Source organism: Aquarana catesbeiana, linkage group LG08 (genome assembly GCF_042186555.1).
Source record: "Aquarana catesbeiana isolate 2022-GZ linkage group LG08, ASM4218655v1, whole genome shotgun sequence".
Classification (NCBI taxonomy): domain Eukaryota; kingdom Metazoa; phylum Chordata; class Amphibia; order Anura; family Ranidae; genus Aquarana; species Aquarana catesbeiana.
This window is the reverse complement of record NC_133331.1, coordinates 139,918,618-139,936,608: the sequence shown is the minus strand read 5'-3', so window position 1 is coordinate 139,936,608 and position 17,991 is coordinate 139,918,618. Positions and strand designations below refer to the sequence as shown.

Below are 17,991 nucleotides of genomic sequence, written 5' to 3'. Positions count from 1 at the left end.
CGAATGTTGCCTTGATGATGTCATGGATTTTATAGTTTCAGATGAGTATAGTGCTTCTCTACATGTTATCAAAGCATGTTCTATTGCAATATTTCGTATATGGAATATGTCCCAATGGTAAATACTGTACTTATAAAGATGTGGGTATCCATCTTTATATAGTCACTCATGGTATCGTATCAACGATTGCTTTATAAGCGTGGCAGCCACATCTAAGCTTAGATGTTTGTGACAGGTAAACCTTTCAGATTTCAATAATATTAACAAGAATAATTGAGTACTGTCTGTGATTTTGTGTGCGTTTTTTTTTTTTTTTTTTTCTATTTGCATCAACATGCAAATTTTCAGGACAAACCTTCTGGGTGTACCCCCTTCATCAAGGTCCAAGCAGTACCTAACCTTGAAGGGGGTACACCCTGAAATCTTGTCCTGAAAATTTGAATGTTCGTGCAAATAAAAAAAAATATCATGGACAATACTCCATTGTTCTTGATACAGCTGCAATATTCAGTACTATCTGTGATACTTTTTTTTTTAAATATTATTTATTTGCACTATCACGTACAGTACTCAATAGTGCAGATGCAGATGTTGATGCGTGAAACCAAACTGAAAAAAAAGAATAAAAAAAAACTAGTTTGATATCACGCAATTGCACTGGCCACTAGTACACTTAAGGGGGATGGAACCCTGACTAACTGGTAAGACCATGACCTTTTTTAATATCGGCATTTCCAGATCATTATCATGCTCTGCTCGTTGGGTCAGTTCTTTCTGTGTATCCTCCAGGGCATGTGGAGTTTCTCATGCAAAGATGCATTACAGAGAGGTTATAAAAACAGTTCTATTTGAGGGATCCAGTTATATGATAAATGGTTGTAGTAAATAAAAATTGTTTTTTTTTTTAATTTATAAATCAAAATGACTGCTATGTATCATTTTTTTTTAATCAAATAGATACAAACTGTTTGCAAAAGTAAACTCAATATGCTAGCTAAGTGGTCAGCACTTCCGTCTGGCAGTACTAGGGTTGACGGTTTGAATCCCAACCACGACACTACATGCCTGGAGTTTGCATGTTTTGCCTGTGTGGGTTTCCTCCCACACTCCAAAAACAGTGGTAGGTTAACCTCCCTGGCGGTATGATTATGTCAGATTTTTGCATCTCAAAGCGGTACAATTATTTTGCATAGAAATTTGGCGTTTTATATTGTGGGCCTGTAATTCTTAGCAATAACACACTTAAATTTGTACAAACAAGAGTCTAGTAGATATCCCGGGTATGATGAAGTTTGAAACACAAAATCATAAATTATAATAAATAAATATAATTATAAAAAATAATAATGATATAATGAATTTCCCCACGATTCAATATTGCTCAATTTTCCAAGTGTTCTAATTTACTATCGCTGTTTTCTAGCTGGTCTAAAACCACTTTTGACGTAAAGGGACACTTTTTGGTTGCTATGGACAATTTCAAGTTTCCAGGCAGAAATAACAGTATATATAATATAAAACTGCATGCAGGGCATTGGACAAAAAGCACCAGGGACAAAAGGGATGTGAAATAATTTCATACAGCAATGTAATCTGTAAGATTACAGTGTACTGTATGTATTATGATTTTTCACTTTTTTTGAATTTGCCCCCGGGCTCCACCACCGTGCGTCGCGGCGCTCGCATGGAACGGAGCCCAGCACAGAGAGGCTTCAGGCAGAGGACAGAGCATACGGACCAAGCAGGGGGACATCTCAGGATCCTGGGGACAAGGTAAGTAGACCGCACCAGTATCCTGCAATGCAATCCCGGGTGTGGCTTGGGGGTTACCGCTAACGGTGCAGAAATTTAACCCCGAGCCACACTCCGGAAAACCGCCAGGGAGGTTAACTGGCTCCAGTCTAAATTGGCCCTAGTATGTGTATGAATACCCTCATCCAGAGGTGTCCAAATGTGTATATCTGGTAATTGCATCCACAGCTCAAAATTACAGATGGACCTATTGAACCACACTTGACCAGTGTTGCAGGTCCCATGCGGCTGCAACAGAGGCAGTGTGATTATTTGTAACTGATTTATTCACGTAAAGCACATGTGTTGCACTGTGGCAGCCCATTCATTTGAATAAACTGTCTAACGTACCACAGAATGGTGCATGCACAATGCACTGTAGTGCGTTACAGTGCATTGGGGTGCATGCATTACACTAACACATTGCACGTAACACATTTTCGCGGCAGTCATAAATACTCCTGTAGTGTCACATCCTAATGTCTGATGCAGTAAAAATTTTATCTCCTGCAAAGATTATGAAGATGTGGGCGGCACAGTGGTGTAGTGGTAGCACTCTCGCCTAGCAGTAAGAAGGGTCGCTGGTTCGAATCCCAACCACGACACTACCTGCCTGGAGTTTGCATGTTCTCCCTGTGCCTGCGTGGGTTTCCTCCGGGTACTCCGGTTTCCTCCCACACTCCAAAAGACATGCTGGTAGGTTAATTGGATCCTGTCTAAATTGTCCCTAGTATGTATGAATGTGAGTTAGGGACCTTAGATTGTAAGCTCCTTGAGGGTAGGGACTGATGTGAATGTACAATGTATATGTAAAGCGCTGCGTAAATTGACAGCGCTATATAAGTACCTGAAATAAATAAATAAAATAAAATGTTCTAAATGTAGCATAGGCAAATGTTGTAACACCTACTACAGCTTAATCAATATCTAGATCCCAAGCAATAAACCCTACCCAGGAACAAAGTGTTAATGATTGAGCCACAGTGAATCATTGTAGCCTTTGCCTCCACTTTTTTTTTGTCATTGTAGCAGTATTGGTAGCAGAGTTGGTTGTAGTCACTCCCAGCCTACAGACTTCAACAGACCTAACTAGTCTTTCTACTTATTGGAAAGATTTTATTTTGCAAAAATGTTTGCTGTACATTTGGTATCATTTTGGCTCACAAAGCTTAAAGAGGATCAATTAAAAAAGGTAAGGATTTTAATCTAACACTTACCAGTTTATCTATTTATGGCATGCATATGTAGTGTGTGTGTGTGATAGGGGGAAAAAAACAGTTGCATGTTTGTTAATAATCTGAATGGAGCATGCTGTATTAATGTAAACGGACACACTCATCACTGTCTTTAGGGCAATGTTTCTAAATTTGATGAAATTACATTCACTTAGAAGAAAGTCAATGGCATTGAGAAACTAGTGGCACAGAGGCGGTTCACTTAGCTTTGTGAAGAAAATGCAAGAACATGCAAGTTGTCACAGCTTCATTCGTTCACTAAACTAAATGAATATTTACTGTACAATGTGAACATGCTCTTACCCTCTTGGGAATACTCCCCAGTATGTACCAAGTATTACATGGCTTAAAGTGATACTAAACAAACACTGTTTAATTTACATTGTCCCTTGTCTTTCTGTATGTGGATGATGACACTAATTATTTTAATAATAAAAAAAAGAAAAAAAAATCTGGGACTTCCCTTCTCATTGCCTGAAACAGCAGCGTGGTGCAATTGGCTCCCGCTGCTGTCGATCAAAATCAGTGATCCAATGTGGGGAGAGAGGGGGGGGCGGGGCCGGGCCGGGCTGCGTCTCCGTGTCTGATGGACACGGGAAGCCTCGGCTTGGGTGCCCCCATAGCAAGCTGTGGGGGCACTCAACAGGAGGGAGGACACTTGTGCAGGCCTACTCCCTAGCTGGCTCTGTGTGTCTATAGACACACAGAGTGCAGCTCAGCCCCACTCCCGACTTCCTCCTTACTGGCTGTGATTGACGTCAGCGGGAGCCATTGACCCTGAGCCTGTGAGGGGGACAGCCGCTGCTCTTGTGTACAGCTCTGGATCAAGATCGAGCTCGTGTAGTACAGGTAAAAGGAGGGGGGGGCTGCACTCTGAAGGTTTTTTACCTTAATGCAGGGAAAGCATTACGTTAAAAAGCCTCCAGCCACTTATTTCAGCACTTGACATAATCTTGCAATTTCTTACATTATGTAAAATTGTTGTACATGTAGACTAAAAATCGTGCCCAAGAATTGAGTAAACACGTGTGCATACTTAAACTTTGTTCATATTGTAGAAATTGAATGAGCACAATACTACAATAGCACTACATATGTTACAGGTCATACACTTCAGGCAGAAGAGGGCACTGTTTATCCACAAGGCACTTTCTAATAGTGATATATCAGGCACTTACAGGCCATTGAATGGGAGAGTAGCACTTCCCTTAGCTGGAGCTTTGTTATTGCTTGGGTCACATTGCAATCCCCAAATAGCACAGTGCCTCCTTAAGGTTGGAGGATGTACTGCAGCCCACACCTGTCCTATATACAGATACTAGAAACACACTATGCTAGTTATTGGTATTATGTTTGTCCTGTTTATTTTCCACCACAATCATCCTTGATATTTAAAACACACCTGTCCCGGATTACCTTTTTACTGTTATATTATTAAGCAACGTTGAGCAAAAATAAAGTGAATCCTTGAAATTGCATCAATTAAATTGTCACTTGATTTATATAAAAGTAACTGATTATTTACTGTAAAGTCTTGATTAACTATTTCCTACAGGTTGACCGATTTCTGTACCATATGCGTCTGACAGATGACACCTTACTGGATATTATGGCTCGTTTTCAAGTTGAGATAGAGAAAGGTCTGAAGAAGGACACAAACCCAACAGCATCATTGAAAATGTTGCCCACTTATGTCAGGTCAACTCCTGATGGTTCAGGTAGGTGGTTAAAATAAAGACACTTGCCAATTATATTTTAACTCCTGGAAGTGGATTTTATTTCTGCTGCTGGGATTGATTGTGGTCTCTGACCATGGCAAGAAGGTTAGTTTTCTGCACACACAACTGTGAGAGCCATGGATCTGCTGTGGGCTGTATATTTTGGTTCCTGCCCTCTAAATGTTTCTCCAAATATTTCTATAGAGGAACCACTGGAGGGCTAGTTACACTATTACAACAATTTTATTGAAGATAGAAGCCTTTATATTATGCAAAGCTGATGCACTGTATACTGTACATATCTTGTGGGTCTTGTTTCGACCATCTCTGTTTGTGTAAACGTATATTGTTTGTTACCTGTGTATTACAGAAAGGGGAGATTTCCTTGCTCTTGATCTGGGTGGCTCCATGTTCAGAGTTTTGAAAGTAAATGTGTCTGAAGATGGAAAGCAGAATGTACACATGGACAGTCAGTTTTATCCAACTCCCAGTGATATTACCACCGGAAATAAAACAGAAGTAAGTTGACCTAGGAGTCGCACTTAAAGGCTAAGTTCTTTATTTTTTTTAAATTCCAGTTCCCCTCTGTACCAATATAGCATTAATTTACTTCCTTTGCAGAAAAGAAAAAGCTTTCTATTTGTCCTACAGCAGCCATTACCTCAATGTCAATACTTTTTGTAAAGAAAAACTTCTTTATTACTCCCTGGACAGACTTTAGGACATGATGGCTATTAAAGGAAAAGTACACCCAAAGCTCGTTTGGCTGTACTTCTCCTGTGGGTCACAGGAGTGCAGTTCCATCTGCTTTTCTGTGACCCATTTTCAGCAGACAGAGGGCCGAAGCCCATTGTCGGCTGACGTCACAGAGCTGGTCCAGTCTGGGGTAAGATCACGATCGTATAGTTGGGATCTGCCCAGGAGGCTGAACCGGCACCTGGCTCGCCCTCTCAGCCAGCTGCTGAAAGTCTGAGCCAGCTGCTCCCAAAGGTGTGTGTGTGTGGGGGGGGGGGGGGGGGGGCAGAGCAAACAGGGTTGACTTATGGTCACCAGCTCTCTGCTCACAGATCACTGAGAACTGAGTGATCAGAGGGGGACAGATGCAGCATTGAAGTGATGCTGCATCCAACTAGGCAAGTAGGACTTAAAGAAAAACCCCTCAACTCTTTAAAACACAGGAACGAGTTTACCCGCTGACCTCATTAACACACCCTGTTCCAGGAGATGGCACCCACCCACCTCTGCAGATGCATGGTTTTTCAGTGCAATCAGCGATCACCATTGCCTCTGTTAGGTTCACATCTATGCGTTTTTGCATGCCATGCCTGTGTTTCCACAAAAAAAAGTGCATGCACCTTTTCAAAATCGTGACCGCAGGCAACACGCACTTCACTTTTACAAGCGTGGGGATGCCATTCAGAATGAATAGCATCCCTGTGCGCTTTCACAGAGCAGTGTTCACTGTGGGTGGTTGCGGGTGTGGGAATTGCTGTAAAACCCGCAGCCACACGCAGAAGTGTGAATCTAGATCTAATACACAGTGATCTTTTTTTTTTTTTTTAACCTTGCCTTGCATCTTGAACAGATAGTTCATCGTGTGCAGGAGCTGAACAATCAGATAACAGCCCATGTGGATCAAAAAATTAACTAGTTGCGGTTTCAATGCCATTATTTGTTAAAGCGGAGTTCCACCCAAAAGTGGAACTTCCGCTTTAAGGCATCCTGACCCCCTGACATGCCACATTTGGCATGTCATTTTTTGGGGTGGAGGGGGGAGCAGGTACCTAGTTTTCACAGGTACCTGCTCCCACTTCCGCTCCGGGCCACCTAGGCGGCGACTCCTCTCCCCCAAGGCGGCCCCTCCTTCCCAGCAATCTTCTAGGACATGTCACAGGTCCCAGAAGGGACAGGTGAGTAGGTGTTTCTTAAAAGTCAACAGCTACACTTTTTGTAGAAAAAAAGAGCAGCGCCGCTCTAAGGGTAGTAGTGTGTATAAAAGACTTTAATAATGTTTAAAATATGCACTCACATTTAGGCTGATAAAAACAGGCATGTAGTGTTACTCTTTAACATCACGAGATCACATCTGGTGGACCGCTGGGCTGTGGAGGAGTCATTCCCCGGCTGCTTCCGGTGGCATCCGAAGCTCCGAGGTATGTAGTTCCATTAGTGTGTCAGCTGGTCCGTGGGTGGAGATGACAGATGCTGGAGAGCCGGGGGGCATGGCCGTAGTGCTCGCGTTCGGAGCATGCGTGCTCCTTCATCAGGCATGTGTGACGGCCATGACAAATCCTGATTATATAGGGAAAAGGAGAGGGGGAAGGGACGGGGTGCAGAGTAGGATTGATCTGTCAAGCAGCGTTGGTGTGTGTCAGACACACGCAGGCTGGTGCAATCGTAGTAAGGCAAAGGAAGTTGTAAAGAGGTAGACAAATGGAATGATCATGTGTCTCGCAAGGGAGTGTAAAAGCAGATTGTATGGCAGGGTGGGAAAAAAAGAGGTGAAGGGGGAGGGGGGAGAAAGTAATGATGAGAATGGAAAAAAAAAGAATGGAAAAAAATATTAATGAAAGAAAGAAAAGTAATGCAGGAAAGTACGTGAGAAAACTGGAGGATAAGGGATGGTTGTGCAGATAAATAAAAAATAAAAAATTGTGACAAAAATATATAAAAGATATAAAAAATAAATAAGAAACATTTTTTTATTAAAAAATATATTAGAATATATGAAAAAATATATAGAAAAAATAGGATTAAAAAAGTATTAAGTAAAAAATGCAAAAATAAATAGTTAATAGATTATAGGTGACAGATGGGTGAAAAATATGAATGAGTGGAAGGAATAAATTATAAATGCATGGAAGGAATATTATGGGGAAATAAATATAGTAAGGAATATAAATGGAAAGGATGATGAGAATGAAGTGAGAAATGGGGAGGGGTATAAAGCATGTGGGAACGCATGCAGCAAGCGTCAAACGCATGAGTGCAAGCACATATTCAAGTGCACACGCATGCAGCAAGCTTCAAAAACGCATGAGTGCAAGCACATATGCATGTGCACACGCATGCATGCACATATTCAGCGGATTAATTATAGAGTATAGTGAAGAAGTACGGGGGCAGGTGGTAATTAGACTATGATATAGTCGGACGGTAATGTTAAGGGTGGGGTAACTGTGGGGAAAGAAGGTTGTGTGTATGGTGTTTACAACAATGTTTTTGTTTGTGCTGTACGAATTTGCAGGGTGCAACTGCCTAACCTGCAAATTCGTACAGCACAAACAAAAACATTTCACTACTAAGGATAAAACATTTCAACTTGGCCAATTCTTCAACTGTTCCACTGAATTCGTGGTATACTGCCTCTCGTGCCCATGCAACCTACTTTATGTAGGCCGCACCACCAGGACATTACGCAAGAGATTTGGAGAACACAGACGATCCATTGAAGATAACAAGAACTTAACGATCCCCAAACATTTTCCCCAGAGTTCCACCAAGGCTCCACCAATGGGCTGCGGGTCTGTATTATAGAAGCCATCCCGAACAGTCTCCCTCGAGCTGAACGCATCAAACGTCTGTGCAAGAGGGAGACCTTCTGGATATACACCCTAGACTACCTAAAGCCAGGAGGCCTTAATGAATAGATCGAAACCCATTCCATTCTATAACCTCCCTAAACACTTCCGTATCATCCGCATTCTCCCACGGCCATATCCCCTTTAACACCCCCCACCCCACCCCCGTTGTAAACACCATACACACAACCTTCTTTCCCCAGTTACCCCACCCTTAACATTGCCCTCCGACTATATCATAGTCTAATTACCACCTGCCCCGTACTTCTTCACTATACTCTATAATTAATCAGTTGCATATGTGCATGCATGCGTGTGCACATGCATATGTGCTTGCACTCATGCATTTTTGACGCTTGCTGCATGCGTGTGCACTTGCATATGTGCTTGCACTCATGCGTTTGTGACGCTTGCTGCATGCGTTCCCACATGCTTTATACCCCTCCCCATTTCTCACTTCATTCTCATCATCCTTGCCATTTATTTCCCTTACCATATTTATTTCCCCATAATATTCCCTGCATCATTTATTCTATCCAGTCATTCATATTTTTCACCCATCTGTCACCTATAGTCTATTAACTATTTCATTTTTCCCATTATCTCCCACTGCACATAAAACATTTTTTAACATTTTTTACACCTTTTTTATATATATATATATATATATATATATATATATATATATATATATAATTTTTTTTTTCTATATATTTTTTCAGATATTCTAATATATTTTTTAATAAAAATGTTTTCTTATTTATTTTTATATATTTTTGTCAGAATTTTTTATTTTTTATTTATCTGCACAACCATCCCTTATCCTCCAGTTTTCTCACGTACTTTCCCGCATTACTTTTCTTCCTTTCATTCTTATTTTTTCCATTCTTATTTTTTCCATTCTCACCCCCCCCCCTTCACTTCTTTTTTTCCCACCCTGCCATACAATCCGCTTTTACACTCCCTATGATTGCACCAGCCTGCGTGTGTCTGACACACACCAACACTGCTTGACAGATCAATCCTACTCTGCACCCCGCCCCTTCCCCCTCCCCTTTTCCCTATATAATCAGGACTTGTCATGGCCGTCACACACGCTTGATGAAGGAGCACGCATGCTCCGAACGCGAGCGCTACGTCCACGCCCCCCGACTCTGCAGCATCTGTCATCTCCACCCACGGACCAGCTGACACACTGTCTGACGGGGACTACATACCTCGGAGCTTCGGACACCACCGGAAGCGGCCGGGAAATGACTCCTCCACAGCCCAGCAGGCCATCGGATGTGATCTCATGATGTTAAAGAGTAACATTACATTCCTGTTTTTATCAGCCTAAATGTGAGTGCATATTTTAAACATTATTAAAGTCTTTTATACACACTACTACCCTTAGAGCGGCGATGCTCTTTTTTTCTGCTTGCATTAACCCAGAGAGTCACTTCTGCTCTGAGAAGCTGGCTGCCGCCTACTCAATCCATCTGAACCCAGTACTGTAGGTTCAACGACCACCTCAACAGTTTGCCTCTTGCAAACACCACACTTCCTGATCCACACCATTGTCCCATTTTTCATTTCAATAGTAGCACCTGTCAGCGCTCCAGTTCCCATTTGTTCCACCTACACTTTTTGTAGTTGCTGACTTTTAATAAACACAAAAATTGGTGAAACGCTGATTTAAGGGCACACCAAACGCATAGGATAACACACATTTTGCCATGTGAAAAAAACAAGCGACAAACAAAGCAAAATGCATATTTAAAAAAACATGCAGCCCACGTCAAAATGTCCCATAAGCTGCTTTGCCACGTGTAGCGCAGTCCATTGAGCTAAATGGGTTGCCCTATGCGTTTTGTGGGGAAAAATGAGCAAAGAAATGTACAGTCCCACTATGCTAGGTGTGAATGTGGCCTGAAAGTGGTTTCTTAACACAAGAACAATAAGGCTCCATTCACATGTGTGTGTTTCTGAACGCATGGCAAACTGCTCAGAAAATGTATGATGTTCCGTGCATTTCAGAACCGCGCTGCAAATACAGCAAAAAGCACGTTAAAAAAAAAAAACGCACCATGCCTCCGCTCAAAAAAAAAAAAGTTTGGTAGCATCTCAGCTAAAATGACTGGGCTGTCCTATGCATGACAAGCAAAAAACTGACAGGCGGACCCTATCAGTCCACCTGTGTGAAAGGGTCCTAAGATAATAATAATAAATGTACACAGAAATCTTATGAAACTGTGAAAATATTCTAGGTGTGCTTTCTTTCACAGAACAATTTCCCTCTGGTGAAATGTTAAAATGTATATTAATTTCTAAACTCAAAGCAGAATATTTGCACACTGACACTTTGTATCCTTTTAACTTACTGGCCAGTGCAGAGTTCCATCATTGTTGTTTTGTACATTGCTAAAATACCGCCTGCCTACTGGCAGGTGATAAATAACAAATGTGTGTGTTCTTTAGTGAATTGACTTTAAAAGAGAAGTATGGGTTTGGATGCAGCATCGGTCCCCAGGCACCTCTACACTGAGAACCGAGCCATCGAACATCGCCGATGGCTCGGTTCTCACAGCTCTCCAAGCAGAGAGCTGCTGACTGATTTCTGTGACGTCAGCAGAGAGCAGACTTCTGCTTAAAATGGGTCACAGGAGTGCAAGATGAATTGCACCCTGTGATCCATAGGACAAGCCCATCCAAACGAGCTTAGGCTGGACTTCTCCTTTAATGACTCCTTTAACTGGCTGGGAAGGGCTTAACATCATGGGCAATCAAAGGGTTAACTGTGTGCATAGCTGGTGTTTTCTTACTGTGGGGGAGGTGCTTGTACTAGGGGAAGGCATGGATCTATGTCCTTGCTTTTCATGAACACAGCATCCATGCCTTCTGTACTGACAGAACGGGGATCTGCCTTGTTTACATAGGCAGACAGCCATTCTATCCCTCTTTATTGAAGGATCGGCGAGTGCCGGCGGACATGGAGCCCATGGCACCCACTGATCAGCTCCCGTTGTGTATAATCACAATGAGATTGATTGTGCACACTTGTGCAGGGACTTGTGAGAGTCCCTTTCTCAAAGCAACATAATAGGTCCTTTTTGGTAAAATAGATTTTATTGTATGAAATCTCATCCACAGAGGTTTTTAATGCCAATGAAAGACAATCCCAAGTATCAGCATGCTACTATGCAGCTTATTTAGGGTGCTCAAGATAAGATCTGGTGGAAACTATGCATTGAGATTAACTTTTTGAAAGGCCTTTTGGGGGTCCAGTTTCTTTGGTTTGAAATTCCTGAAAGCCGAGGGCCGGAGAATTAATGGCAGGACAGCCTAGTAAAAAGAGAAAATAGCCCAACTGAAGATAGAAATTAGAAAAAAAAGTTGATATGGGAGATAATATAGATTCACTACTGCCATGGTATGCTATAAGGCCTGCAACATTTCAGTCCCTGGTCCTATTGGGAACCTAGCAAGGCCCCTGATGGACATACATTTACATGCTTCACACCATGTACATTTATGGCAATGCATGCCCAGCATTGGCATTTGCACCAAATGGGCTTTTCAGGGGTCAGCCTTGCCTGCAATCAGCGCTGATTGGTCTTTACCAGTATGTGACTAAACCTCCCTTTGCCTATCCAGCTTGTCCTGTGACTATTTTTTTGGATTCTCAGCTTCTGACCTCGTCTGAGCATTTATTCCCAACCCCAGCCTGATCCTATGGCTCTGTTTGCTGACTTTGTATTTAATGGCCTGCATGTTGCTGTCCCTGTCCTGTGATTGATACCAGGGGAGACCCGTCCATTAAGGGCGCACAGGCGCCGCCCCCTCTATCACGCCACCCCCCATATGTAAAATGGATAGAATCATGCATAGTATGAATCTATCCATGGCCACCCCCTATTCAGGCGTCTGGCTCCTTTTTGGACGCCAGGACCCTGAATTACAGTGGCGGGGGGTGTTTTTTGAAGCACCTGATTAGAGCCATAGGCTCTAATAAACTTCAAAAAAGGTGGACTAGTGGTGCAGAGCATTGAGCTCGGAGCCCACCCAGGTGTGTTAGAAAAGCAAATGAATAACAGTAAGGAGGGGTTTGGGTTCCTGGGGGACTGGGCCGACTTCTCAGTCGATAACCAGTACTATAGAAGGGATGGCCTGCACCTAAATGAGGAGGGTACAGATCAGCTGGGAATGAAGGTAGCCAAAACTTTAGAGGGGTTTTTAAACTAGGCGATGGGGGGGAGGGTCCAAAGGTAGAGATAGTCAGCGCGGAACATATTCCAGAGGGTAGTATTGGGAGCATTAGTGGTAGGTTGACCAAAGCACATAAACCCAAGGTAAGTATAGTAGCAAGTCCTAGTTGCAATCTCGGAACACCAAATAAGAGGATAATATGCGACCGGTCTAAACTACGTGGCATGTTCACCAATGCCAGGAGCCTGGTGGACAAGATGGGTGAACTAGAGATATTGTTGTACGAGGAGGATTTGGATTTTGTGGGAATTTCAGAGACCTGGTTCAACAGCTTTCATGATTGGCTGGCAACCATTCAAGGGTTGCCAGCCAATCCTTGCGATACCCTTTATCGCAAGGATAGAGAGGGTACAAAAGGGGGAGGGGTATGCCTATATTTCAAGAATGTACAAGTACAGGTGGGCCCCGGGTTACAAACAAGATAGGGACTGTAGGCTTGTTCTTAAGTTGAATCTGTTTTGTAAGTTGGAACAGGTGCATTTTTTAAGTGTAGCTCCAGCCAAAAAATCTATTTTTAAGCTTTTTGGATAACAGAAGGAAGGGTTATAACCCCTGTAACATTTGTTTTGCTGTCTGTGCCCCTGTTCAGAAGATTTCATCTCACTTTCTATCCCAATGACAATTTGGATTTAGAAAATTTTGGGTTATTAGGGAAACAAGGATTGGTGATAAACCATCAGTGGAGACACCTTTTTCCCATATTAACTCTTACAGGAGAGAATTTCCCTTCCTAGGGGTAGGTTTCTTCTCACTTCCTGTTGTCTCCGTCCGTTTGTAAGTAGGAGTAGTTTGTAAGTCAGATGTTTGTAAGTAGGGGACCGCCTGTAAATGTGAGAGATGACATCACTATGGGAGCTAGGGAGGAGGTGGAATCCTTATGGGTAGAGCTCCAAAGGGATGAAGCTAAGGGGAAAATAATACTGGGAGTATGCTATAGGCCCCCTAACCCGAGGGATGAAGGGGAGACAGATCTCCTATCACAATTTGGATTAGCAGCAAGGATGGGAAGTGTTATCTTTAATTATCCAGACATAGACTGGGTGGAGGGAACCACGCATTCATCTAAGGCTTGCCAGTTCCTAAATGTCTTGCAGGACAATTTTATGGGTCAGATGGTAGACACGCCAACTAGAAATAAAGCGTTGCTGGATCTACTGATTACCAACAATACATAACTGATCACGGATGTGTAAATAGGGGGCAATTTAGGTAACAGAGATCACAGGTCAATTGACTTCAGTATAAATCACACAAATAGGAAACATAAGGGGAATACAAAGACACTAAATTTCAAAAGAGCCAAATTCCCTAAACTACAAACCTTGCTAGAAGCCATACATTGGGATAAAATCTTAGGAACAAAGAACACGGAGGAGAGATGGGTTTGCTTTAAGAGCATATTAAATAAGGGCATTAGCCAATGCATCCCATTGGGTAATACATTTAAAAGAGCAAACAAAAGTCCTGGATGGCTTAACTCCATTGTAAAAATGCATATACAAACAAAGGAGAAGGCCTTCAAAAAATACAAGGTTGAGGGATCGTTATCAGCATTCAGACTTTATAAAGAATGCAACAAGAAATTAAAGGGTGCAATAAGGATGGCTAAGATAGAACATGAAAGACACATAGCGGAGGAGAGCAAAAAAAAATCCCAATAAATTCTTTAAGTATGTAAACGGTAAAAAAAGGGAGGACAGACCATATTGGCCCCATAAAGAATGAGGAAGGACATCTGGTTACAAAGGATGGGGAGATGGCGAAGGTATTGAATTTATTCTTCGCCTCAGTCTTCATGAGGGAATCGAGGGGCTTCAGTAACCAAAACTGCAGTGTTTATCCTCATGACACATCACAGAAAGCACCTCCATGGTTAACAGAGGACAAAATTACAATTAGACTTGGGAAACTTAACATTAATAAATCACCAGGACCAGATGGCTTGCACCCGAGGGTACTTAGAGAACTCAGTCAAGTAATTGCCGAGATACACATACCCGAGTGTTCTCGGCTTTGTTCGGCGCCGCTCACAATCACGCCCAGTCCCGCCCTATGATGGATATAACACAGGTCCAGGGGCGGGACTGGGCGTGACGGTGGCACCGAAAAAAGCCGAGAACACTTGGGTATGTGTATCTCGGCTCCCTGCAGTCTCTGCGCCATATTTAAATCTACACCGAGTGCACAAAGCTGCACTGACATGGCTGGACTGGGGCAAACCTGCACTAACAAAGCTGCACTGGGGCAAGGCTGCACCTGCACAGGGGCAAAGCTGCACTGACAAGTCTGCACTGACAAGGCTGCACTGACAAGACTGCACTGGGGCAAGGCCGCACTGACACTGAAAAGGCTGCAGATGGACAGATAAGGCTGCATTGATGGGCATTTTAATGTAAGTTTTTTTTCCTTAAACTTCCCTCCTAAAAGTTTTTTTTCCTTAAAATTCGCTCCTAAACTTGGGGTTCGTGTTATACGCCGGCTCGTGTTATACGCCGATAAATACGGTAGTTATGAGGAGAGGTTGCGAGCACTGAACTTATTCTCTCTGGAGAAGAGACGCTTGAGAGGGTATATGATTTCAATATACAAATACCATACTGGTGATCCCACAATAGGGATAAAACTTTTTCGCGGAAGGGAGTTTAACAAGACTCGTGGCCACTCATTAAAATTAGTCACTCATTAAAAAAAGAAAGAGGTTTAACATTAAACTACGTAGAGGATTCTTTACTGTAAGAGCGGCAAGGATGTGGAATTCCCTTCCACAGGTGGTGGTCTCAGCGGGGGGGCATCGATCGTTTCAAGAAACTATTAGATAAGCACCTGAATGACCGCAACATACAGGGATATACAATGTAATACTGACATATAATCACACACATAGGTTGGACTTGATGGACTTGTGTCTTTTTTTCAACCTCACCTACTATGTAACTATGAATCGCCTCTCCGCCAATCAGAAAGCGTGTGTCTAATACCCGTCACCTGATTGGCTGAAGGCACAGGTGATCCTATTGAACGTCTAGCAGAAGGGAAAAAGAGACGCATGGGAAGCATGTAGGACACAGGAGCTGTTGCCTGACCCGCTGCCCATCCCACAGCTCGCCGCCATCACCTGCTGCCTGACCCGCCACCAAGATGGGGTAAGTCCTGGTCAGACGGTAGGTGGGGGGGTCACAGTGAGGCTGCATTTGATGGGCGCAGTGGCTACATACGATGGGCGCAGTGGCTGCATTTGATGGGGCGCAGTGGCTGCATTTGCATATGGTGGGGCGCCGTGGCTGCATTTGATGGGGCGCAGTCGCTGCATTTGTTGGGGCGCAGTGGCTGCAATTGATGGTTTTTTATTTTACAGCATTTTTCAGGATTTTTGAGTTTGTTTGCACCCCCCAAAAAATGTTGAGCACCAGCTGCCACTGATTAGCTAAAGCTGAACACATGGAGAGCCATCAGTGTAATCCGAGGTTGAGAAAGGAACGAATGACGGTTCCGAAACGCGTCCCTCATTGATGACATCACATCCCTTCTCTGGCCTTTCGTTTGCGGTTCAGGCTGCTCACAGAGCCGCTCATCGAATGACATCACTTCCGGGTTCGCAGCCCTCACACGCTGACGACGCCGGCTTCACAGCTGTTCCCTGTGTTTTACACCGCTGCTGACAGTGACTACATCCATCCTCCTGAAGGCTTCCTTGATCGTGACCCCTTCCAATGCAGCCTTACCCATGATGTGCCTGTTTTCTACTCCTATTTTGTAAGTGTTTTTAACCCAGTTGGGGTATTAAAATTGTTTATCTTCTGCACTTAGAGGCGCCTTTGTTTGTTTTTATGCCACTGATACCCAGCTGCTTATCTGTTGCCAACCCTGGCCTGTGTTCTGACCATGCTTCTGCTTCGTGGTCTGCCATCCACTGGTTTCCACTACTTTTGTGTTCTTGTCCATAGAAACACAAGCGATCATAAGTGTCAATAAACCTTGTAAAATACCACAAGTATGCATGCCACTCCATTACATTTGTGCCACCTATTTTATCACTAAAACGTGCTTGGACTAGAGGTGTAAGAGAGGCTACCCAAAAAGAGAACACGGATAAAAGAAATTAAAATGTAAGCATTAATTAACAACAACATTTATATAACTTTTTGTATTTATATACAGGTTGTGTAAAGAGAAGAAAATAAAAAAAAAAAAAAAGAAGAGAGGGAGAGAGGTCATAGACATTGGATGAGATCATGTAGTGGACATACAGTAAAGATTGCATTGCATTTAGTGTCAGTTCCCCAATGGAGGGTGCTTTGACTCTAATATAGTACCCTTTCTAAATGTTTTATTATTATTGATTACAGCTTTTTGAATATGTTGTTGACTGCCTTGGCGATTTCATAAAGAAGAGACAAATAACAGAGACGCTTCCACTTGGATTCACCTTCTCATTTCCATGCCAGCAGACCAAACTAGATGAGGTAGAGTATTTGCCAACATTTAACAGCTATATATACACAATTCCTAATGCAATAGTGGGCCTTTCCAGATTTATATGTGAGCATTACATTTTTTTTTCACTTCCCAGGTGATGGATTTGCTTTATAAAACTGCCATCCAATTAATTGTAGTTAATATTTTAAAACAAGCTTTTAAAATCATATATTCATGATCAACACGTTTATCTTCTCTTCTTATATTAGTTGTAGTTTTTCTAAAATATTCAGATGGTGTTAAATTTGTGTCAATTCAACACAATTTAAAGTCAGATCACCTGAATGTGCTCTCTCCAGTATATGTATAGGAATAGCCTGTGTAGCTGCATGTTGTAAAGCGATACATTCATAATAATCAGCATTATGAATGTTGCTATAAAAGCAATATTTTTATTCTGGTATGTTAAAAGCATCACAGCAGCAGATATGCAAAGTAAACATTTTCAATCAGAATAATGCATTTGGACCTTCTGGGGATTAAAACAAAGATATAAAAAAATCAAAAGTAGCATTTTATAGGTCGACACCTGTGCTAGTTAACCTGCGTCACATCCCACTATTAGCCCCGTTCACACCGGTGCGACATGTGATTTACAAATCGCAACTGAAGTCTCATCTGATGTCTTCCTATGGCACCATCTTAATAGGTGCTTTTTTAAGTAGCAGGATTTGAAAAATAGTTCCTGCACTATTATTCACGATTTCATGTGCGACTTGCATTGATATCTGTGAATGAATTCACACAGATGTCGGCAAGCTGCAGATGAAATCGCACTGTCCTGCTGCTTTGAAATCGTGCTGAAGTAGTGTGATTTCAAAGCCGCATTTAGTGTGAATGGGGCTTAAGATCATTAAAATGCACATGCGATCTATCAAATATTAGGAATTACTGGAGTAAATAACGATCAGTAGACTGGAGATACTAATTGGCAACAAAGTA

At 42.5% G+C, this 17,991-nt stretch overlaps 1 protein-coding gene across 2 annotated transcripts in view; it reads left to right on the top strand.

Annotated features, from left to right (window-relative positions):
* The first annotated feature begins 2,308 nt into the window (after positions 1-2,308).
* Positions 2,309-17,991, top strand: part of LOC141106072 (hexokinase HKDC1-like) — a 57,153-nt gene continuing 41,470 nt past the window's right edge. The window contains exons 1-4 of one of the 2 annotated variants that reach the window (XM_073596464.1): positions 2,309-2,983; positions 4,582-4,744; positions 5,115-5,263; positions 16,920-17,036. In XM_073596464.1, coding sequence (XP_073452565.1) covers positions 2,921-2,983; positions 4,582-4,744; positions 5,115-5,263; positions 16,920-17,036 — 492 coding nt within the window. In that variant the 5' untranslated portion in view covers positions 2,309-2,920. Of the gene's footprint in view, positions 2,984-4,581; positions 4,745-5,114; positions 5,264-9,549; positions 9,667-16,919; positions 17,037-17,991 lie in introns of those variants that run through there. The other variant, XM_073596465.1, reaches the window with a different exon arrangement.